The sequence below is a fragment of the Tasmannia lanceolata genome, unplaced genomic scaffold (assembly GCF_043159265.1).
Source record: "Tasmannia lanceolata isolate RefF3 unplaced genomic scaffold, GAP_Taslan_0.1 ptg000008l, whole genome shotgun sequence".
NCBI lineage: Eukaryota > Viridiplantae > Streptophyta > Magnoliopsida > Canellales > Winteraceae > Tasmannia > Tasmannia lanceolata.
The window spans coordinates 64,527,699-64,546,056 of record NW_027518685.1 but is presented as its reverse complement, the minus strand read 5'-3'; the positions used below and the strand labels follow the sequence as shown (position 1 = coordinate 64,546,056).

The window sequence follows — 18,358 nt, the reverse complement described above, 5'->3', positions numbered from 1 at the left end:
ATGCTTGACACTTTTTGAAAACTTTCTTGAACGCTGAAGTTATTGATTACTTTTTGGAACGCTACCGTTATCTTTTCTCACTTCTCTTGGTAACGTTATTGAATACGTCTCTTTTGGCTTAAAATCTTTTCCCTTTTCTTTTGGTCTTCAATATTTTCGCTGCCGGCGTACCCACTTTTGGCTTAAAATCTTTTCCATTCTCTTTTAGTCTTCATTATTTACGTCGGCGTACCCCACTTTTGGCTTAAGATCTTTTCCCTTATCTTTTGGTCCTCATTATTTATGCCGGCATACCCATTATTTCCGCCGGCTTACCTACTTTTGGCTTAGAATCTTTTCCCTTCTTTTTTGGTCCTTATTATTTACGTCGCCGGCGTACCTATTATTTACGTCGTCGGCGTACCTATTATTTTCGCCGGCTTACCCACTTTTGGTTTAGAATCTTTTCCTTCTCTTTCGGTCATCATTATTTACACCGGTGTACCCATTATTTCCACCGGCGTACCCACTTTGGGCTTATAATCTTTTCCCTTCTTTTTTGGTCCTCATTATTTACGCCGGTGTACCCACTATGTACGCCGGGGTACGCCATTATTTCCACCGGCGTACCCACTTTTGGCTTATAATCTTTTCCTTTCTCTTTTGGTCCTCATTAATTCTGCCGGCGTACACCCTATTTCCGCCGGCGTACCCCATTATTTACGTCAGTGTGCCCCTGAATTTCGCCGGCGTACACCCTATTTCCGCCGGCGTACCCCTTAATATTCCGGCGGCGTACTCTAGAATTCGGTGGCGTCCTCAGTCAAAAAAGACGTGTAACGTCACCGTTCTAAACCAAAAGAGAAGTGAAAAGTTTCTAAGCCAAAAGAGACGTATTCAATAACGTTATCGTCCTAAGCCAAAAGAGAAGTGAGAAAAGATAATGATTGACTTTGGGTTGTCAGCATTCCAAAAAGTTTTCCAACACGTGTCAAGCATCCATCCATCTCTAGTTATTTCCGACGGCCAAGATAGAAACGAACCCAAGGTTATGTAGGTTCAAATACACATTCAGACGAACCAAATGAAGCCTCGTGTAACGCGCCAATTTAATGGGCAGTAAGGAAAAAGGAAGCTGAATGACGCTTTTATTGATGTCAGAAGGGTATCAGGGTATTTTTCCCACCCGATTTTGAAGATTAGCCCGTTTTTTGTTCTTGTTTTAAAAGGGCCGCAATCCATAATTTCATCAAACATCAGCCCGCATTCCGTACTTTTCCCCTTTAAATTTGTGGGAAGCTTCTAGATCAATAAAGGGCAAAGTAGTCATTTAAATTAGTGCGACGATTCTAGTCTCTAGAGAAAAAGGCTTTGCTTCAAAGTTTCTTAATGCGTGTTTGTGTAACTGGTGGGGCCCAGGTGATAGTTCACAAAGTATTTTGTGGGCCTGTTTCAAACCGCGTTCAGTTTCATTGTACACCATCTGTTAGTGGTCGTTGCCTTCGTTCTTCCTTTCTACTTCTTTCCATCTTTTGCTTTACTACCTTGGAAATTTGGTCAAATGGGGACAAAAAATAGCTGAAATAGTGAAATGGGGACACCACTTTTTAAACTTGTGTGAAATGGGTCCATTTCACTTTTCCTGACATTATTTTTTACCTAAATACTACTCCTTCCAAAAAAATAAAAAGACACGGTAAACAATAAAATCTTTCTCTTCCTCCCCCCCCCCCCCCCCCCCCCACCACATTTACTGCTAAACCCGGCAAACAGGTAACCCGTGCCAGTATGTACCCAGTGTGTACGGGTAGAAAATACCCGTGGTTCTGCAGGAAGGCTTTTCATTAACCCAGACCCAACCCGCGCGGGTTGGGTAAACCCACGGGTAACCCAGCAAATATATATATTAAAAAAAAAAAAAAAACCTTTTGCGGCAACAACGATTTCATTTTCTATGGACCATAATCCCATAGAAAATCAACGGCAGAGATTGTACTCATAATCCCATTTTCTATTGTATTAAGTTTAGCACCCCCTTTTTCTTTGAATGGTAAGTTTAGCACCTCATTACATAAATATTATGGTCAATTGAGAAAAAGGGGATTTCATATGGACCATCGCAAAAGGCATTTTGCGGGCGGGCTGTTGCATGAGAGAGCAACCACATAGAGGCACACATTTTGTCTTATTCATTCAATTCATGAGAGGTGGCTGCTCTCTCATCCAACAGCCCGCCCAGAAAAGATAGTGATAGTGCAATGAAAGGAATTTACCCTAGTCGCTCATAAGCTACGTATTATTGAAGTATACTAATATTTTCCCTGAAAATACACAGATGAAGATCTACACAGATTTACATAGCTTAGCATACTAATATTATTGGATCATATAATTTTTTACACAGATTTACACAAACTAGTATACTGCAATAATACATAGATTTACATAGCCGAGAAATTACATAGATTTACATCAGTGTCAAACTAAAATTAAACATATGATCCATTCCATACTTTAAGAAAGCTAAGAAATTTATTTATATTTCTGAACTACATCAGTGTCAAAACCTAACCCTAGTTTTGACGGGTAACCCGCGGGTAGGGTTAAAACTTGGGTCGGGTAAGCATCGACCCGACCCGAAAATAACATGGGTCGGGTTTAGAAATCATGGGTCTTGGGTAGGGCCGGGTTTTAAATTGGAAAACCCGACTCAATCTTGGGTATGGCCCGGTTTAAAGAAAAGAAACCCGAAACCCGACCCGAGTCATATGGGTGTACTGTGACTTTCTTAAATATCTCTTGAATAACACAACAAATCATTTTCCAATATATTGATACAATTGTTTTCATTGAGGTAATCATGTCTTTTATGTGAAAATATAGTGTCCTTAAATTTATACATTTGATGACATAAATTTAGAGATTCTTGGTCTGAAGATTTTTTTTTCTACAATCTTCAAAATTAGTCAATATTCTACGCTGAAAATGAAAACCCGACCTGAGAAACTATCTTGGGTAGGGTCGGGTTTACAAATCTTGGGTTTTCCTGTAAAAAATTAGACCCAACCCGACCCGAGATAATTCTCGGGTCGAGTAGGGTTTTGGAAAACCCGACCCGCCCGACCCGAGTTGCACCCCTAGCCGCGCGCATCAGGGCGCGACCTAGACCCAGCCGCTGGTCATAGGTGCGGGTCCTTTTTTTGACGGGTAACGAAATTGGTACCCGTACCCGCAAATTTTGCTATGGGCCGGGTGTACCCGCGGGTACGGGTGCCATTTTGCCAGGTCTATTTACTGCCCCTCTCCCTTCACCAATCCCCATTAATGCCTGAAACGAAAAAATGGAGAAAAATATTAGTTTTTGTTGGTCTTGTTAGGGTTTGTGCTTTAATATTTGTTTCTTCTCATTAATGTGTTTTATACCCTGTCTTGTATAAGGGGGTATAAGGGTCATTAGTGTTCAAGGTTTAAAATTTCGGTTTTGGCTATAATTTTGGGCTTCACCAAAACCGAAATTTCAGCTGAAATCCCAAAATTTCGGTCGAAATTCGGTAAGCGTTATCGAAACAACGAATTTTTCTCCAGAAATTTTTGGCTGAAATTTCGGTAATTTCGTCTGAAATTTCGTAAATGAATAAAAAATATATATTTTATCTTAGATTTCTACCGAAATTTGGCACGTTTCGGAAATTTCGGTTTCAGAACGTTTTGGTGTCAGTGTTAACCAAAATCTGAAATTTCGAATTTCGGTCGAAATTTAAAACCTTGTTAGTGTTTGATGATCCTGTTGATAGAGTTTCTACCATTGACTTGAACCCTTACTAGACACTCCATAACGAGCATGTTGTCACGCCCCTGCCCCGTTGTATTTATAGAGAGATAAGAAGAAAGTGTACAGAAAGTACTTGTAAATAGCCGAACTTCTAAAGCTTTTTAGGATTTTTCTGCCAGGTGGTTTCTGAGTCTCCTGGTTGCGCGGAAAAAGGGGAAATGGAAAGAAAATGGCAGAAAATAGTCCAAGGAAGAGAAATCATGAGTTTTTATATAGTGTAAGCCCGTACATCGTAGGATGTTCCAAACCGTCCATTTGATGTGCCACAACGTAAATAAGTTGTGCCCTAAAAATCTTTTCCATCGGATGATCCTAGCCCTTGGATTTGTAGAGGAACTATAGATTATGAAAAACTTTATAGATCTGAGGGCTGGGATCATCCGATGGAAATATTTTCTGGGGGCACAACTTATTTACGTTGTGGCCCATCAAATGGACAGTTTCGATCATCCACTCGACTCGAGGAATGTTTTATCGTGGCATGACATATGGACACCTCATAGTAATAAAATGTGGCGTGCCCTGTTATGGCATAGTGGGCCCTGCCATTGATAGATCTGAACCGTCAGTTTGATGGGCATTGTGTCGGATCCTCTATGGCCCGATAATCAGACAAATCATTCAATCCTAACTACTTCTTTGTAGCCACGAAAGTTGGACAGCTAAAAACTACACAGAAGCTACAGTACACGTTCAACCACAAAAATACATTGATCCAACGGCAGCTTCTCAAAAAGTGAGCTGCCGTTGGATCAAATATCAAGAATGGGACCACCTTTACGTGTCTGTAATTATCATATAATTTCTCTACTTCAAGAGAGGGCAACCTTAGGGCCAGTTTGGATTGCAAGAAAACCATTCGCACGAAGTAAAAATGGGAGTAAAATTTGTTTTATGTTGTAAAAATGAACATAAAACAAATTTTACGTCGAAAGTCGAAAGAAACGGAGCTGGAGGAAATTCCTTTCTTTACACAATTTAGAGGGAAATGATAAAATTATGGTTAATTAGAGAGATATTATCATAAATTAAGGGTCTCTCTCTAAATGAAAATCGAATAGGGTTGTTTCAAATTATATTTTTTTTTAATGGCTCAAATTATCTCTTTTTCTTTGTACCCCTAGATCATCTCCATAGGATGATCCTAACCCTCCGAACCATCTATTCGTGAAACCAAGCTTTGGATGAATCAGAGCATCAAATAATGTGTATTTTTGTCGTTGAATGTTAACTCTTTGCTTCTGTGTAGGGCTGCAACTCGGGTCGGGCGGGTCGGGTTTTGGAGAACCCAACCCTACCCGAGAAATATCTCGGGTCGGGTTGGATTTTTCCACATTGACGCAATTTTCTAAGGAAAATTCTTGTTTGCAAGGCAACTCAACTCATAGAAGCAGAAATTACACTCACATTACACTTGAATCAAACAATGCTGTAATCAAACAATGTTGTAATTACAATCAAACAATGCTGTAATCAAACAATGTTGTAATTACAATCAAAGAATGCTGAATCAAACACTTGAATCAACTCAACTCATAGAAGCAGAAATTACACTCACATACAATAACAATGGGTGCGTGGGTTTTCACTTTTAACTTTTAACTAACAATAGAAAAAAATGTACATACTATAACTTATGTAACTCGGGTCGGGTCGGGTCGGGCCCCTTCAAACCCGGCTCGACCCGAGATTCATGCGGGCTTTTGAATGCTCAACCCGGCTCGACCCGAAACCCATGAAACCTGAACCCAACCTAGGCTATTTTCGGGTTGGGTCGATGCGGGTCGGGTAAAACCCGGCTCGAGTTGCAGCCCTACTTCTGTGTACTTTTTAGCTGTCCATCTTTCACGGCGACATGTAGCAGTTTGAATTGAATGATTTGCCTGATTATCGGGCCATTGAGGATCCGACACAATGGCCATCAAGTGGACGGTTCAGATCAATCAATGGTGGGACCCGTTATGCCTTAACGAGGTCACACCACATTTTATTACTATGAGGTGTCGTACGTCATGCCATGATGAAACATTCATCGAGTGGATGATCAAAACCATCCATTTGACAACCATGGTTTTAAATTTCGACCGAAATTTCGGATTTCGGTGGAGACCGACACCGAAATCAATCAAAACCGAAACAGTCATTTATTTCAGCCGAAATTTTGGAATTTCGGTTTTTCCGAAATTTGACCCAAAAAATCTGTTTTCTTAAATTAAATTAATATTTTGCCGAAATTTAATATTGAATAAAATATTGTTTCGGTTTTTGTACCAGATTTCGACCGAAAATTTGAAATTTCGGAATTTCAACTGGTATCGAAACTGAAATTTTAAACCTCGGCCACAACGTAAATAACTTGTGCCCCAAAAAAAAACATTTCCATAGGATGATCCCAGCCTTCAGATCTGTAAAGCTTTCCATAATTTCTAGTTCCTCTATAGTTCCGAGGGATAGGATCATCCAATGGAAATGATTTTTCGGGCACAACTTATTTAGGTTGCGGCCCATCAAATGTACGGTTTGGATCATCCTACGGTGTTCGGGCTTACACTGTATAAAAACCCACGATTTCTCTTCCGGCAAAAAAAAACCCTAAAAAGCTTTGTGGATTGGAGAAAGAGCTTCAGAAGTTCAGCTATTTACAAGTACTTTCCGTACACTTTCTTCTTCCTCTTCTTCTTCTTCTTCTTCTTCTTCTCTCTCTATATATTTTGAATTAAACCATGTTTTGTTTGATTGTTTTGTGTGCTTAATCTCACATGTTATGTGATCATCGAAATTCAGCTGCTTTTCATAATTTCATTTGGTGAGGTACAGCCTCATATCTGAATGTAAAATCCATCCGATAATTTCTAGTTCCATTTTACCATCTCTATAACTACTCCAACTTTTGTGTGTGTTTTAGTCAAGTCTGCTCGATTTTGCCCTGCTCTATAGATTTCATGGTTTGAATTTTTCCGTTTTTAGGGTTTGTAAGGGTAGTTTTAGGTGGATAATGTTAATTGCATAGGCTGAAACCTTCTACAGTGGATTCAATACCCTGACATTCCAACACAAAATAATAAGGGAGATGATAAATTAGCACCCCCTGTAGGATTACTCACACCCCTGTAACGTTATTTGACGTCAAAAAGCGTTAAAGTCTTTTCACGTTACCTTCCTTTTTTACGCTTTTTGACGTCAATTCACGTTCAAGGGAGCCGAGTTTATCATCTCCCATTAATAATTTTGACACTTAAGATAAGATATGATGATTTTTAAAACCCTAAATGTATGTTATAGGCGCAAGAGTAGGGATGATGCATCAGCAGAGGGGAAATTGCTCTGCGGCTGAATAAATGAGTTGAAGAAGGGGAAGTGGGAAAGAGAAAACAAGATGAAAGAGGGGAACATAACTTTTACAATTAAGATCAAGAGGGCGATAATAAACTGAAAAAAAGGAAGGATGCTGCAAGCCATGTTTCTAAACTTATTGATCTAAAAGGATGCAATGGAAAAGTTAGAAAATAAGATGAAATTCGTGAAACGTCTACTCTCTATTTCTCTCTACTTGGGTATTAATAGAATCTTTGAGTATCCGTAGCTCATAACATCAGAAAGTGGCAAGAATCTTTTCATTTTAGTCAGAAATACATCGGAAGAGAACTTGCTAATAGGCATTCCCGGGTACGTCAATCTCCATTCATTTCGAATGAGATTTGCTTGTGGAGATAGGCCAACCGTTAGGTTAATGCACTAGAATTGGAGGCTTGCGCCTTGTGCCAGAGGGGGCTCGATCCAAGTTCATTTGAACTGATCCCATAGAAACTTGTTCTTTGAATGCAAAGCGGCGTCTGAATCTAGGCACACCTATGGAAGAAGAAAACGCCTTCGTAGAGAGCACTGATGTGCAAGTAAACTTTGGTTGAATTGACATGGCTCAACAGGTAAGTATTATTTGAAAGTTGGTGGTGTTCAAACGGAGAATTCTGAGTTGAGTCAAGACTTTATAAGCACTGACAGAAGTGAACATAACTTTTATTACTCTCATTCTGTAGAAAGAAGATGGCAATAAGAAAACAATGTTTTTGCTCCTCTAGCCCCGTAATTAATATCTAGGACGCCTTTTAGTGAGGTTTATGAGCATGTTGGGAGATTGAATTCTTCTTTTCAAGGTACCTTTGTTGAATTCTTCTTTTCAGATTAAACCTGTCCATTTTTGCCTCCACAAATCGAAGGGTTGGGATGATCCTATGGAGCTGATTTTTTGGGCGCACCCTATCTATGTGAGGGCCCATCAAATGAATGCTTTGGATCACCCAAACACTGTTGGCCCTCACTGTATTTTAAGCCCACGGAGTAGATAAGTTATCTACTCCAGGGAGTAGGATCATATATATATATATATATATATATATATATATATATATACAGAGAGAGAGAGAGAGAGAGAGAGAGAGAGAGAGAGAGAGAGAGAGAGAGATCCTACTCCCTAGAGTAGATAACTTATCTACTCCCTAGGCTTAAAATGCAATAGGGGCCACATTGTTTGGGTAATGTAAACCATTCATTTGAAGGGCCCTCACATAGATAGGGTGTGCCAAAAAAATCAGCTACATATGATCATCCCAACACTTCGATTTGTAGAGGTAAAAATCGACAGGTATAAACCTTAACAAATCTGTCCATTTTTTGCCTCCACAGTTCGAAGGGTTTGGATGATCATATGGAGCTGATTTTTTGGGCACACCCTATCTATGTGAGGGCCCATCAAATGAACGCTTTGGATCACCCAAACAATGTGCCCCCACTGTATTTTTAGCCGAGGGAGTAGATAAGTTATCTACTTTAGGGAGTAAGAAGTCCTCACACACACACACAAATGTGAGTTTTTATATGGTGCCCGATCGTCAAGTACCTTGCTAGCGGTACCACCCTTGAATTTGATCCAACAGCAGACCACTTTTTCAGAGTCTGCTGTTGGATCAAATATCAAGGGCAATACTTTTGAAGTACTGTGCACATGGGACTTCAAGGTCGGGCACCATTTAAAAACTCATATTTACACACAGCCCACAAGGGACTTCAAGGTCTGGCACCATATAAAAATTCATATATACACACATGTATCAGAGAAGTGTTTCTGCTCAGTCGAGCTGATACCTTATCTGATACACACATGTATCAGAGAAGTGTTTCTGCTCAGTCGAGCAGATACCTTATCTGCTCGGTCTGCCATTAATATAGTGGGGGCTCACATTGTTTGGGTGATGCAAACCATTCATTTGATGGGCCCTGACATAGATAGGGTGTGCCCAAAAAATCAGCTCCATAGGATCATCCCAACCCTTGATTTGTGGAGGTTAAAATGAACTGGTATAAATCTCCACAAATCTGTTCATTTTTAACCTCCACAAATCGAAGGGTTAGGATGATCCTATGGAGCTGATTTTTTGGGCACACTGTGTTTTGGCTGACTGAGCAGATAACGTTATTTGCTTGACCGAGCAGAAACATTAATCCCTATCTATATAGCATATTTTTTGTTATGTGACTCGAACGTTATCCTAATGATTAACTAAAGCATTTGTTTTTGTTATGTCACACAGGCATTATCCTGATGCTTATTTTGTGCAAGTGGGTATGGCTTACTCTTCTTTCCTAAGCTTATTGTTGGCGGCTGTTGTCTGGTGTGCCGCATATGCAGTTGTTGCAGTTCTTAGGTCATTTAGCCTCTTGCGTTCTACCCACATCTCTATTGTGAATTGGTGAAGCATATGTGGAGATCTATCATGGGATTTGCACAGCTTGTTATTGGTCCCGCAGGCAGTGGAACGGTGATAAAATTTTCCTGCTACTTGACCAACTCATTACTCTATTGGGTATACTCTAAAATGCATATAGACTTTTAGATGCCATTTTTGTTCTTTTATCTCTTTCTGACGAGTTCACTTTTTCTTTTCTTTTCTTCTCTTTTCGTGCCCCTATTCAGTCTACTTACTGTTCTAGTTTGTACCAACATTGTGAAACCCTTCGACGGACTATGCATGTTGTAAACCTAGATCCTGCAGCAGAAAATTTTGATTATCCTGTGGCAATGGGTAAGTAATAATTCCAGTTAGTCTAATTGTTCTTTTATATTACTTGTTCTGAAAGTTACTCATTTAGTTGAATAACCTTGGGAATTCAACATTGTCAACAACTATTTACTTGCAGATATTAGAGACCTCATTTCCTTGGACGATGTCATGGAAGAGCTTGGCTTAGGCCCCAATGGAGGCCTTGTTTACTGCATGGAGTATCCTTTTAGTGGGAGTTATACTTGTTTGAATCGCATTGTCAAGTAGACATACTTTTCCTTCGTAGGCAATCTGAAATTGAATGAGTAGAAGTCCTAGTTTCTGAAGGACTTCTTTGTCGTATGGAGTTATCTACAAGTAACTCCAGCCTTGCAATGAATCCACGTATTATATTATCTACTAATCTTTTTTCTTGAGTTCTTCTATTATATATTAATCCTTTTGCTTGAGTTCTTTCTATTATATATTAATACTTCGAACCATTTTGTACAGTCATATTTCAGTTGCCTTGCATCCATGCCATGGGGTTTTTTGGTTGGTCCTAGCTGCCTGTATTAGCCCATCTTGAGCAATGTTGTATTGTTGTGTGACCTCAGCCTTTGATGAACCATACCCACCATGGCCATATTGTTCCTGATTTTTTTATTCATCAACTTCACCTCAATATTCTTTAATAAAATTTGTGGCTCCAACTTTAATAGAGCATCTAGGATACATAATCCGAATACATATTCATTTTGCCTAGAATAACAATACTATCAGAGTCCATTTTGTTACATCAAAGTCAACATCTGCCAATAATTTTCTGATGCAGCTTAGCCAATATCATCCACCAGAATGTGATGAAATTACTGCATTATTAAAGAATGTGTTTGCTTTAGAGTATGCATAGGTCCACATTTACTTAGTGACTGGATTGAATGAAAACCTTAGAAGAGTAATCTCAACTGTGTAGCCTTTGCTCTATTTCCATTTGAATTTCCTTAAGATTCCTTCAGGCACCTTGAAGAAAACTTGGATGATTGGTTGGCAGATGAATTGGAGAACTATTTGGATGACGACTATCTTGTTTTTGACTGCCCAGGTAGTATATACCTGTTTCATTGTACTAGTGTTGTAAATTTTATCACCAAAAGATTCTTGGAGTGATATCTTTTTATTCTCGAAGCTCTTCAATTCCTATTTTTCAGGATTCCGGTAGCTTGACTTGTATTGTTCTGTTCATCATAGAGCATTGTCTATTCATCCATGTATGTTTCTTAAGCCTAAATTGTCATAATAACTTCTTATTTCATGACCCACAGGCCAAATAGAGCTCTTTTCACATGTTCCAGTTCTTAGGAATTTTGTGGAACATCTAAAACGGAAGAATTTCAATGTCTGCGCTGTATACTTACTTGACTCACAGGTTTACTGCACTTAATTACAGCTTCATTATTTTTCTCTCAAAAAATCCAAACCTTCAACCTGAAAGTCTGAAATTTTCTTAAATTTCAGTTCATGAGTGACGTGACAAAGTATATAAGTGGATGCATGGCATCTCTTTCTGCAATGGTTCAACTTGAACTACCCCATGTCAACATTCTCTCCAAGATGGACCTTGTAACAAACAAAAGGGATATAGAAGAGTGGGTTTAGTTTTCAGTCTGATAAGGTTTTCCTTGTCTTGTTTATCTGATTTCTTTGATGCCATTATAATTCTCATTTTATTGGTTGTAGTTACCTAAATCCAGAGGCACGGTTCCTACTGTCAGAGTTGAATCAACACATGGCGCCTCAATTTGCAAAACTAAATAAAGCTTTGGCAGAATTGGTGAGTTATCAAACGATTCCAACCCTTTATGTCTTCCCTTAATTGGAAGGACAAGTTGATGTGGGTAGTCAACATTCTTCAGAATTGGAAAATGGTGATTTTATTTATTTATAATATGGAAAGTGACCTGATATCATTTGAAACTCAAATAATGTGGGATCCTACTGCAGCACAGAGAACTTATCATCTCAAATTTGTGATATATAATTGTCTATAGGTTGTGTATTTTGCTTACTGTGCTGGATTGAGTACTCAAATATCCACTAATTTTTATAACAAATAGGAAGGCTTCTATGATATTCCCCACTAACACAAGTGTCGTATATAATAAGACGGTCTGCTTGAAAGTGACTTTGCACTGTTGTCTGGATTTTGATATAAAATCTTCTTAACTCATTTAGTACTGCCATTCAGTTGAGCCTAAGCATTAAATGATATATTCACTTTATAGAGAAATGAAGTGCTTATCAGTTTTATAGCAAGATATGTATAATTCAATTGATTTCTTAGAATCCACTGGTAGATTTTTCCCAGCCTGGAGCTTCTGTAATATTTCTACGGTGTGTTATTTTTGCTAGGTTGATGAGTATAGCATGGTGAATTTCTTGCCACTTGACCTGCGAAAGGAGAGCAGGTATTTCTTGGCTTTCATATTTATGTTCTTATGTTCATTTGTGCTTAACATTTACATTCTTCCTATTATCAATGATATCATGTTGGCATTCCACATTTTCAAAAATAAAAAATAAAAGAATAAAAATCATGTTGGCTTTCCATATATATGTAAAAAGCTTGTGTTGGTAAGAGCATAGTGACATATATCCTTTTGTGATATTTTGATACTCAACTCAACTCAACAAAGCCTTTGTCCGAAACTAGTTGGGGTCGACTAAATGAATCCTTTAGAAAAAATTCATGAAGAAGGTAAAAGGAATCTACCCGGCTCTAATCTTGGTTCTAGTTGGGTTCTTCTACGTGGATCATTTTCTTCCATTCTATCATATCCAAGGTCATGTTCTCTGTTATGTTCCTAGCTATCAAGTTTTTCCTCACTGTTTCTACCCAAGTTATTTTCGGTCTGCCCCTACTTTTTACTCCATCAATTTGGCACGAGTCGCCTCTTCTCACCGGAACATCCAAAGCCCTACATTGGATATGTCCAAACCATCTTAAGCGGTGCTCTCTCATCTTCTCCTCAATTGGTGCCACCTCCACCTTTTTGTGATATTTTGATAAAACGATATAATCCCTCAATTTTCCCATATTTTGAAAAATTATCAAGATATCTTCATTTTTATTTTTTTATTCCAAAAAATATCATGGAAAATTCACAATATTATTTCTTATTCCAAGTTTGTTCTTAAATTTTTATATGGGATTTGCTAGCGTCCATCGCAAAAGGCATTTCGCGGATGGTCTATTGCATCTGACAGCAGCCACCTCGTAAATGAAGACAAAATCTGCTGAAAAGTGAGCCTCTGTGGCTGCTGCTAGATGCAACAGACCATCCGAGAAATGGCTTATGCGATGGACACTAGCAAATCCCTTTATATATATATTTCTGTTTTTCCCGATTTAAACCTGAAATTTGCAAAAAAAATAAAAATATCCTGAGATACACCTGTCCGGAGTTATTCCTGAGACAAATATTTGTGACTAGGGATAAGAGAAAGCAACAATAGTAATAATGCTTTTTGTGGTCTTGGTTTGCAGCATCCAGTACATATTATCGTACATTGACAATTGCATTCAGTACGGAGAAGATGCAGACGTGAAGGTTAAGGATTTCGATCCAGAAGACGACGAGTAAATCCTTGCCTTTGAATATCAGGTTCAGTTAATATTGCTTCAAAGTTCAAACTATAATAGGATCTGGTTGAAATCATTTTGGGAAAAAATGAGGGAAAAAGTAAATGTTACAAATGAACAATGATACATGCAAATATGTAATGGCTACTTTCTTGGGCAATGGAGGAGAGGAGATTTGTCTTTTCTTTTTTCACATCCATTGACCATCTCTTGAACAGAAATGTGGGGGCCTTTTTATGAAAGGTTTGGAATATATACTTGTAGAGATCCATGGTAATTGTAGCATTTCACTGTACTGTGGATGTTGTCATAAAAAGAATGCATGGATTATTCAAACACTGGATTACAAAATCCCTGGTGTTGCCATTCAAAAAAATAAAATAAAAATCCATGGTGTTTGAGCCATAAAGGATTAATCAATCATGTAAGGTTTTGGGTCTACAAGGCGAGCCTTCGAGACCTACAGCAACCACTTTCAGCATTCAGGCTCTTTGACGCCCATATTACCTTCATGTCAAGTACCTCATTTAAGTCAATTGTTGATGATTTTTTGATTTCCAGTCATATACCTCAAGAGCAAGTGTAAAACATCTGTATGGTAAATATACTACCACAAGAAAATTTGTACTTACATTTTAATTAACTGTTCTTTTCTTGTTGATAACCTTTTTTTTTTTTTTGGCTAATTGCATCTTTTAAGAAATTATTCCCTCAGTTGACTATAACCTAAGTAGGAAATTTTTATGATCTTTCAACCTTCTATTTCACACCATCATGAATTCAACATGGTGATGGATCCCATCACCGATTTCATGAAGTATGGTATTTTCAAGTAGACTACAACAATTGAGAAGAGGTTCAAGCTCATCAAGGAGAAGATAATTGACTTCACTCTTTCTCTTCTTTCCAAATCTTAAAAAGGTGTTTGAAGTTGAGTGTGATAGATCGTAGGAGGGTTGCTCAATTGCTTACCTTGGTGAGAAGTTGAAAAATACACACCGTCAATATTTTTTTTATTTTAGATGACATATTTCATTGATGCTGATGCTATGAAAATTACATTGGGGACTAAGAGTCTCAACTTGCATTACATAGGATCAAACACAAAAGTCTAGGGCGTACCCTAGAGCAAGAAGAAACAGAGAAAAGAATAGAATTGAGGATCCTTTCTTCGTACACTGTAAGCCCAAAGGTTCATCTTCTTACCTTGTTTTGATGATCAACAAACCCAAATTGATTAGTTCTTTATGGACTAATAGTTTGCCTTGAGTGTTATGCTTTAGACAGGTAATTCATAGATCAATCCTAGCACACACCATTGATCGCCTATGCTTGAAGATGGATCAAACACAATGCAAAAGAGCTAAAGCATACTTGGATTAATCATATCTTGGAGGATCAACCAAGGAAAAGCTCAACATTAGTCATCTCAAAGTATTGAACAAACAAAGGAAGATCAATGAAGGCCAAAGCTTGTGGATCAACAACTTGCAAAGAAGCTTGAACCAAATTGTGGCATCATCCTTGGAAGGTGTCAAGCAAAGAAGCTCAACCTTGAAGATCCCAAAGCAAGCCATGCACTCAAAGAGAAGATCAAGCAATGGCTACCTCAAGAGTTCATTCAAGAGAGTGGTCAAAATGGTTGAATGTATTCCTCTCTTGTGTTTTCTCTTGATCAAGGCACACTTTTAATCCCCTAAATATATTTAAAAAATGATTTTTTCAAAGAGACTATAACACACCCTAATTGGACTTAACTGGACTATGACTGACCCTAGTGGTGTCCATACTTTGTCGGACCTATAGGACAATCGATTCAATGTATAAAGCCCAAAGACCATGGCCTAAATCCCTGGATTTGTAATTGTTAAAATGAATTTTCAAACAGGGCCGGTGAACCGGGGTTCCCCGGGCGACCGCGGTAAGGTGGCTAGAAAACCAGCACCTACCGAATCTTAGTTAGCTGATCGACCGAGGATTCCCGGGCGACCGCGATAGGCTCGGTCGACTGCGGCGGTAAGAAATTTGAAAATAAAAAAAGGCGCCCGATAGGGGCGGGTGACCGCGACACCCCGGTCGACCGCGGTGGTCTGGAAAAATAGCCGTTGGGGCTCAAACGGCTAGTTCTTTCTTGGCCTATTTTTTACCATTTTGCCGCCAAACTGTCATATTGAGTTGATGGGCTATTTATACTAATCAATTGGGTCTAAACAATGATGATGAACACTTTCCAACTCTAAGAAACCCTAAGAAATCATTTGCAATCCACTTTTTGGGTAAATATCTCACTAATCCCTTATGCCTTGATTTTGGGAAAATCAATTGTGATTGGATTAGGCTAAAATTTGTATTATCTTTGGAGAGAACACAACAATGAGCTTTCATTGTGCATCCAAGCCTACATAGAGGCAAAAGCAATCTTCTTCTTCAGAATCGGTAGCAGGGGCATCCATACTTAATTTCCCTCGGTTGTAAGAGTGGTAAGGGCATCCTCATTTAATTTCCTTTGGTTGTAAGAGCCTTGGAGCCGGTCATTGTGTGAACTTCAATAGTGAAAATCCTCAAGTGCGACCTTGAGAAGAGTGGAGTAGGGCTTTCGGTTCAAAGCCCGAACCACTTAAAAATCCGTGTGTCGCTTGTGTGATTGGTACATATCTCTCACTCCCCCTCTCTCTCACTTATATGTTTGCTTGCATTTTCTTATCCTCACGATTAGCATAACAATGTATCATACATATCATTACCATTGCTAATTAGGCCAAATTACATTGTTAATTAAGTTTGTGAATCAACTTAAATTTTGAGCTTACACTATTTGTAATATTCATCTAAGTTTAAATAACTAAACTTAATTAACTAAGGGATAAAACTAGGGTGATTTTGGGAAAAGTTTTTCTAGGGGTGTTCATTATTCGGTTATAACCGAATAACCGAACCGAATTGGTTTGGTCGGTTCGGTTCGGTTTTTTTTCTTTTCGGTTCGGTTTCGTTTTTTTTTTTTTTTTGGAAATTCGTTATTCGGTTTCGGTTATCTCAAAAAAATAATAATTTTGTTAACCGAATAACCAAAATTGTGAATGAAAACCATTTTTTTCCAAAAAAAGTGCTATAAGTGCACTCCGTAGGATGATCAAAACCGTCCATTTGATTGATCACAACTTAATCAGGTTGTGCTCAAAAAATCATTTCGATCGGATGATCCTAGCCCTCTTATCCAAACTGAGATTTTTCTTTTTTTCCTCTTTTCTCCCACAATTCGATTTTTCGGTTATAACCGAATAACCGAATTGTTAATCGGTTCGGTTTCGATTCGGTTTTTAGGAATTTCGGTTCGGTTTCGATTACCGAAATTTGATAACCGAAATTATTTCTGTTATTAAATTTCGGTTTATTCGGTTCGGTTATAACCGAATAACCACCCCTAAGTTTTTCAAAAGGTAAAAGTTTACTAAACAACCTATTCACCCCCTAGGTTGCCAAACCGGACTCATATTTGGATTTCATACACCATATTTCTTGACTCATCACCATAAGAGGAACTTCTAGACAATAATGCCTTGATTAGCGAAAGACCATGGTCTCCCAAGCTATTGAGGATCTAAATATTTTCTCGGCCCACCTAGGATCTAGACTTACCTAGAGCAGATATTGACCCCTGTGATCTTTCCTATTTATCATTCTAGCAAATTACCTTAACACCAACCTAAGGGACTGAAACCAGCTTCATAGATTCCACAACTTCAGTACTAAATTCCCAACTTCCTTCAACCATCTCCTTCCCAACTTGCCTCTATTAATTAAAACAACCACAAGAATCATGTCTAAGTAGAGTTCCACCAGAAGTCAACTACACTGCTCAGCAACTAACGAATTCAACTTAAGTAGATTTTTTGAAAATCAATACGCACTCCCTGATACAGTACAACTCAACAACCTCTCCAGATAGCATCCTTTAATCTCATAATCCAGCTTCAATTCCAGCCTCCTTGGCTCTTTCTATTTTCTCCTCTGCGACTCTGGCTTGCACTGCAAGGAACATTTCTCTAGTCTTTCCTAGTTCCTCTTGGTAAGAGATCCCAAAAACATCTCCAATTGCTAAGAAGTCATTAAAACCCTCCAACTCTAGGTGCCCAGGTTCCTCTAGATTCGATGATATCAATACACCATTTCCTTTGTCATTTCTACTGGACTCATTAGACTTCACTATTCCCTGACCATCTTCCATCTCTGAATTACCTCGCCCCAGACCCGAATCATTACCTAGGCTCTTGCGCCCATTTTCCAGGCTTAAGATCGCCAAATGTTTCTCCTCCTCCCTCAAACGCCTTTGGGTTTGCCTTTCCTTTTCTAAAATCTTATTGAAATAGGCAAATTACGAAGGGGCGTGTGAAGTTCTTTCTCACTGTTCATGGTGGACTGAGAAGAAGACATACCCGAGCTTCAACTAACTGCTGCTCTATCTTTTATCCACTGCTTCTTAAGAGGAGAAAGTAACACCTCACCAGGGGTAGGCGATTCCTTCCTCGCCAGCTTTTCATTATATTTAAGATTTTTTAGGGGGTCAAGGTCTCCATCCACCAGAGTAAGGTCACCCTTGGTTACACTAATTGTAGCCTCATATCAATCTTTACTAGACATGCTTGAACTAGGCGAGTTATCCAAGATTCGTAGGTATTGGTGATTTCCAGACTCAAGATTTTTCTTTCTGACTTCCTTTTCTCGATACACACTTAATCCTCCTGTTAAGTACAGATAGGCCACCACGGGTAGCCAAGATGCGAGCTTTCTACCCGAGACCTCTTCTGAATTTACCTTTACCCGAACGTGTGCGCTTTTCATCGACACTCTTGCCTGCCTTGAGGAACC

General features: G+C 38.7%; 1 protein-coding gene across 1 annotated transcript; it reads left to right on the top strand.

Moving 5' to 3' along the window:
* The first annotated feature begins 6,298 nt into the window (after nucleotides 1-6,298).
* LOC143885465 (uncharacterized) lies at nucleotides 6,299-13,769 on the top strand. Its single transcript, XM_077389666.1, has 10 exons — nucleotides 6,299-6,456; nucleotides 9,400-9,627; nucleotides 9,783-9,891; nucleotides 10,007-10,088; nucleotides 10,869-10,954; nucleotides 11,175-11,278; nucleotides 11,368-11,498; nucleotides 11,590-11,683; nucleotides 12,262-12,317; nucleotides 13,397-13,769. Exons 2-10 carry the CDS (start codon nucleotides 9,568-9,570, stop codon nucleotides 13,491-13,493), a joined length of 819 nt encoding a protein of 272 aa, XP_077245781.1. The 5' UTR covers nucleotides 6,299-6,456; nucleotides 9,400-9,567; the 3' UTR covers nucleotides 13,494-13,769.
* The last annotated feature ends 4,589 nt before the right edge of the window (nucleotides 13,770-18,358 follow it).

What these genes read in the sequence shown, in the direction of transcription:
- LOC143885465 (XM_077389666.1), top strand. Translation starts at nt 9,568, where the DNA reads ATGTGGAGATCTATCATGGGATTTGCACAGCTTGTTATTGGTCCCGCA. An exon ending in TGATTATCCTGTGGCAATGG is followed by an intron (nt 9,892 to 10,006) that starts GTAAGTAATAAT and finishes ATTTACTTGCAG; the next exon opens with ATATTAGAGACCTCATTTCC. An exon ending in TATACTTACTTGACTCACAG is followed by an intron (nt 11,279 to 11,367) that starts GTTTACTGCACT and finishes CTTAAATTTCAG; the next exon opens with TTCATGAGTGACGTGACAAA.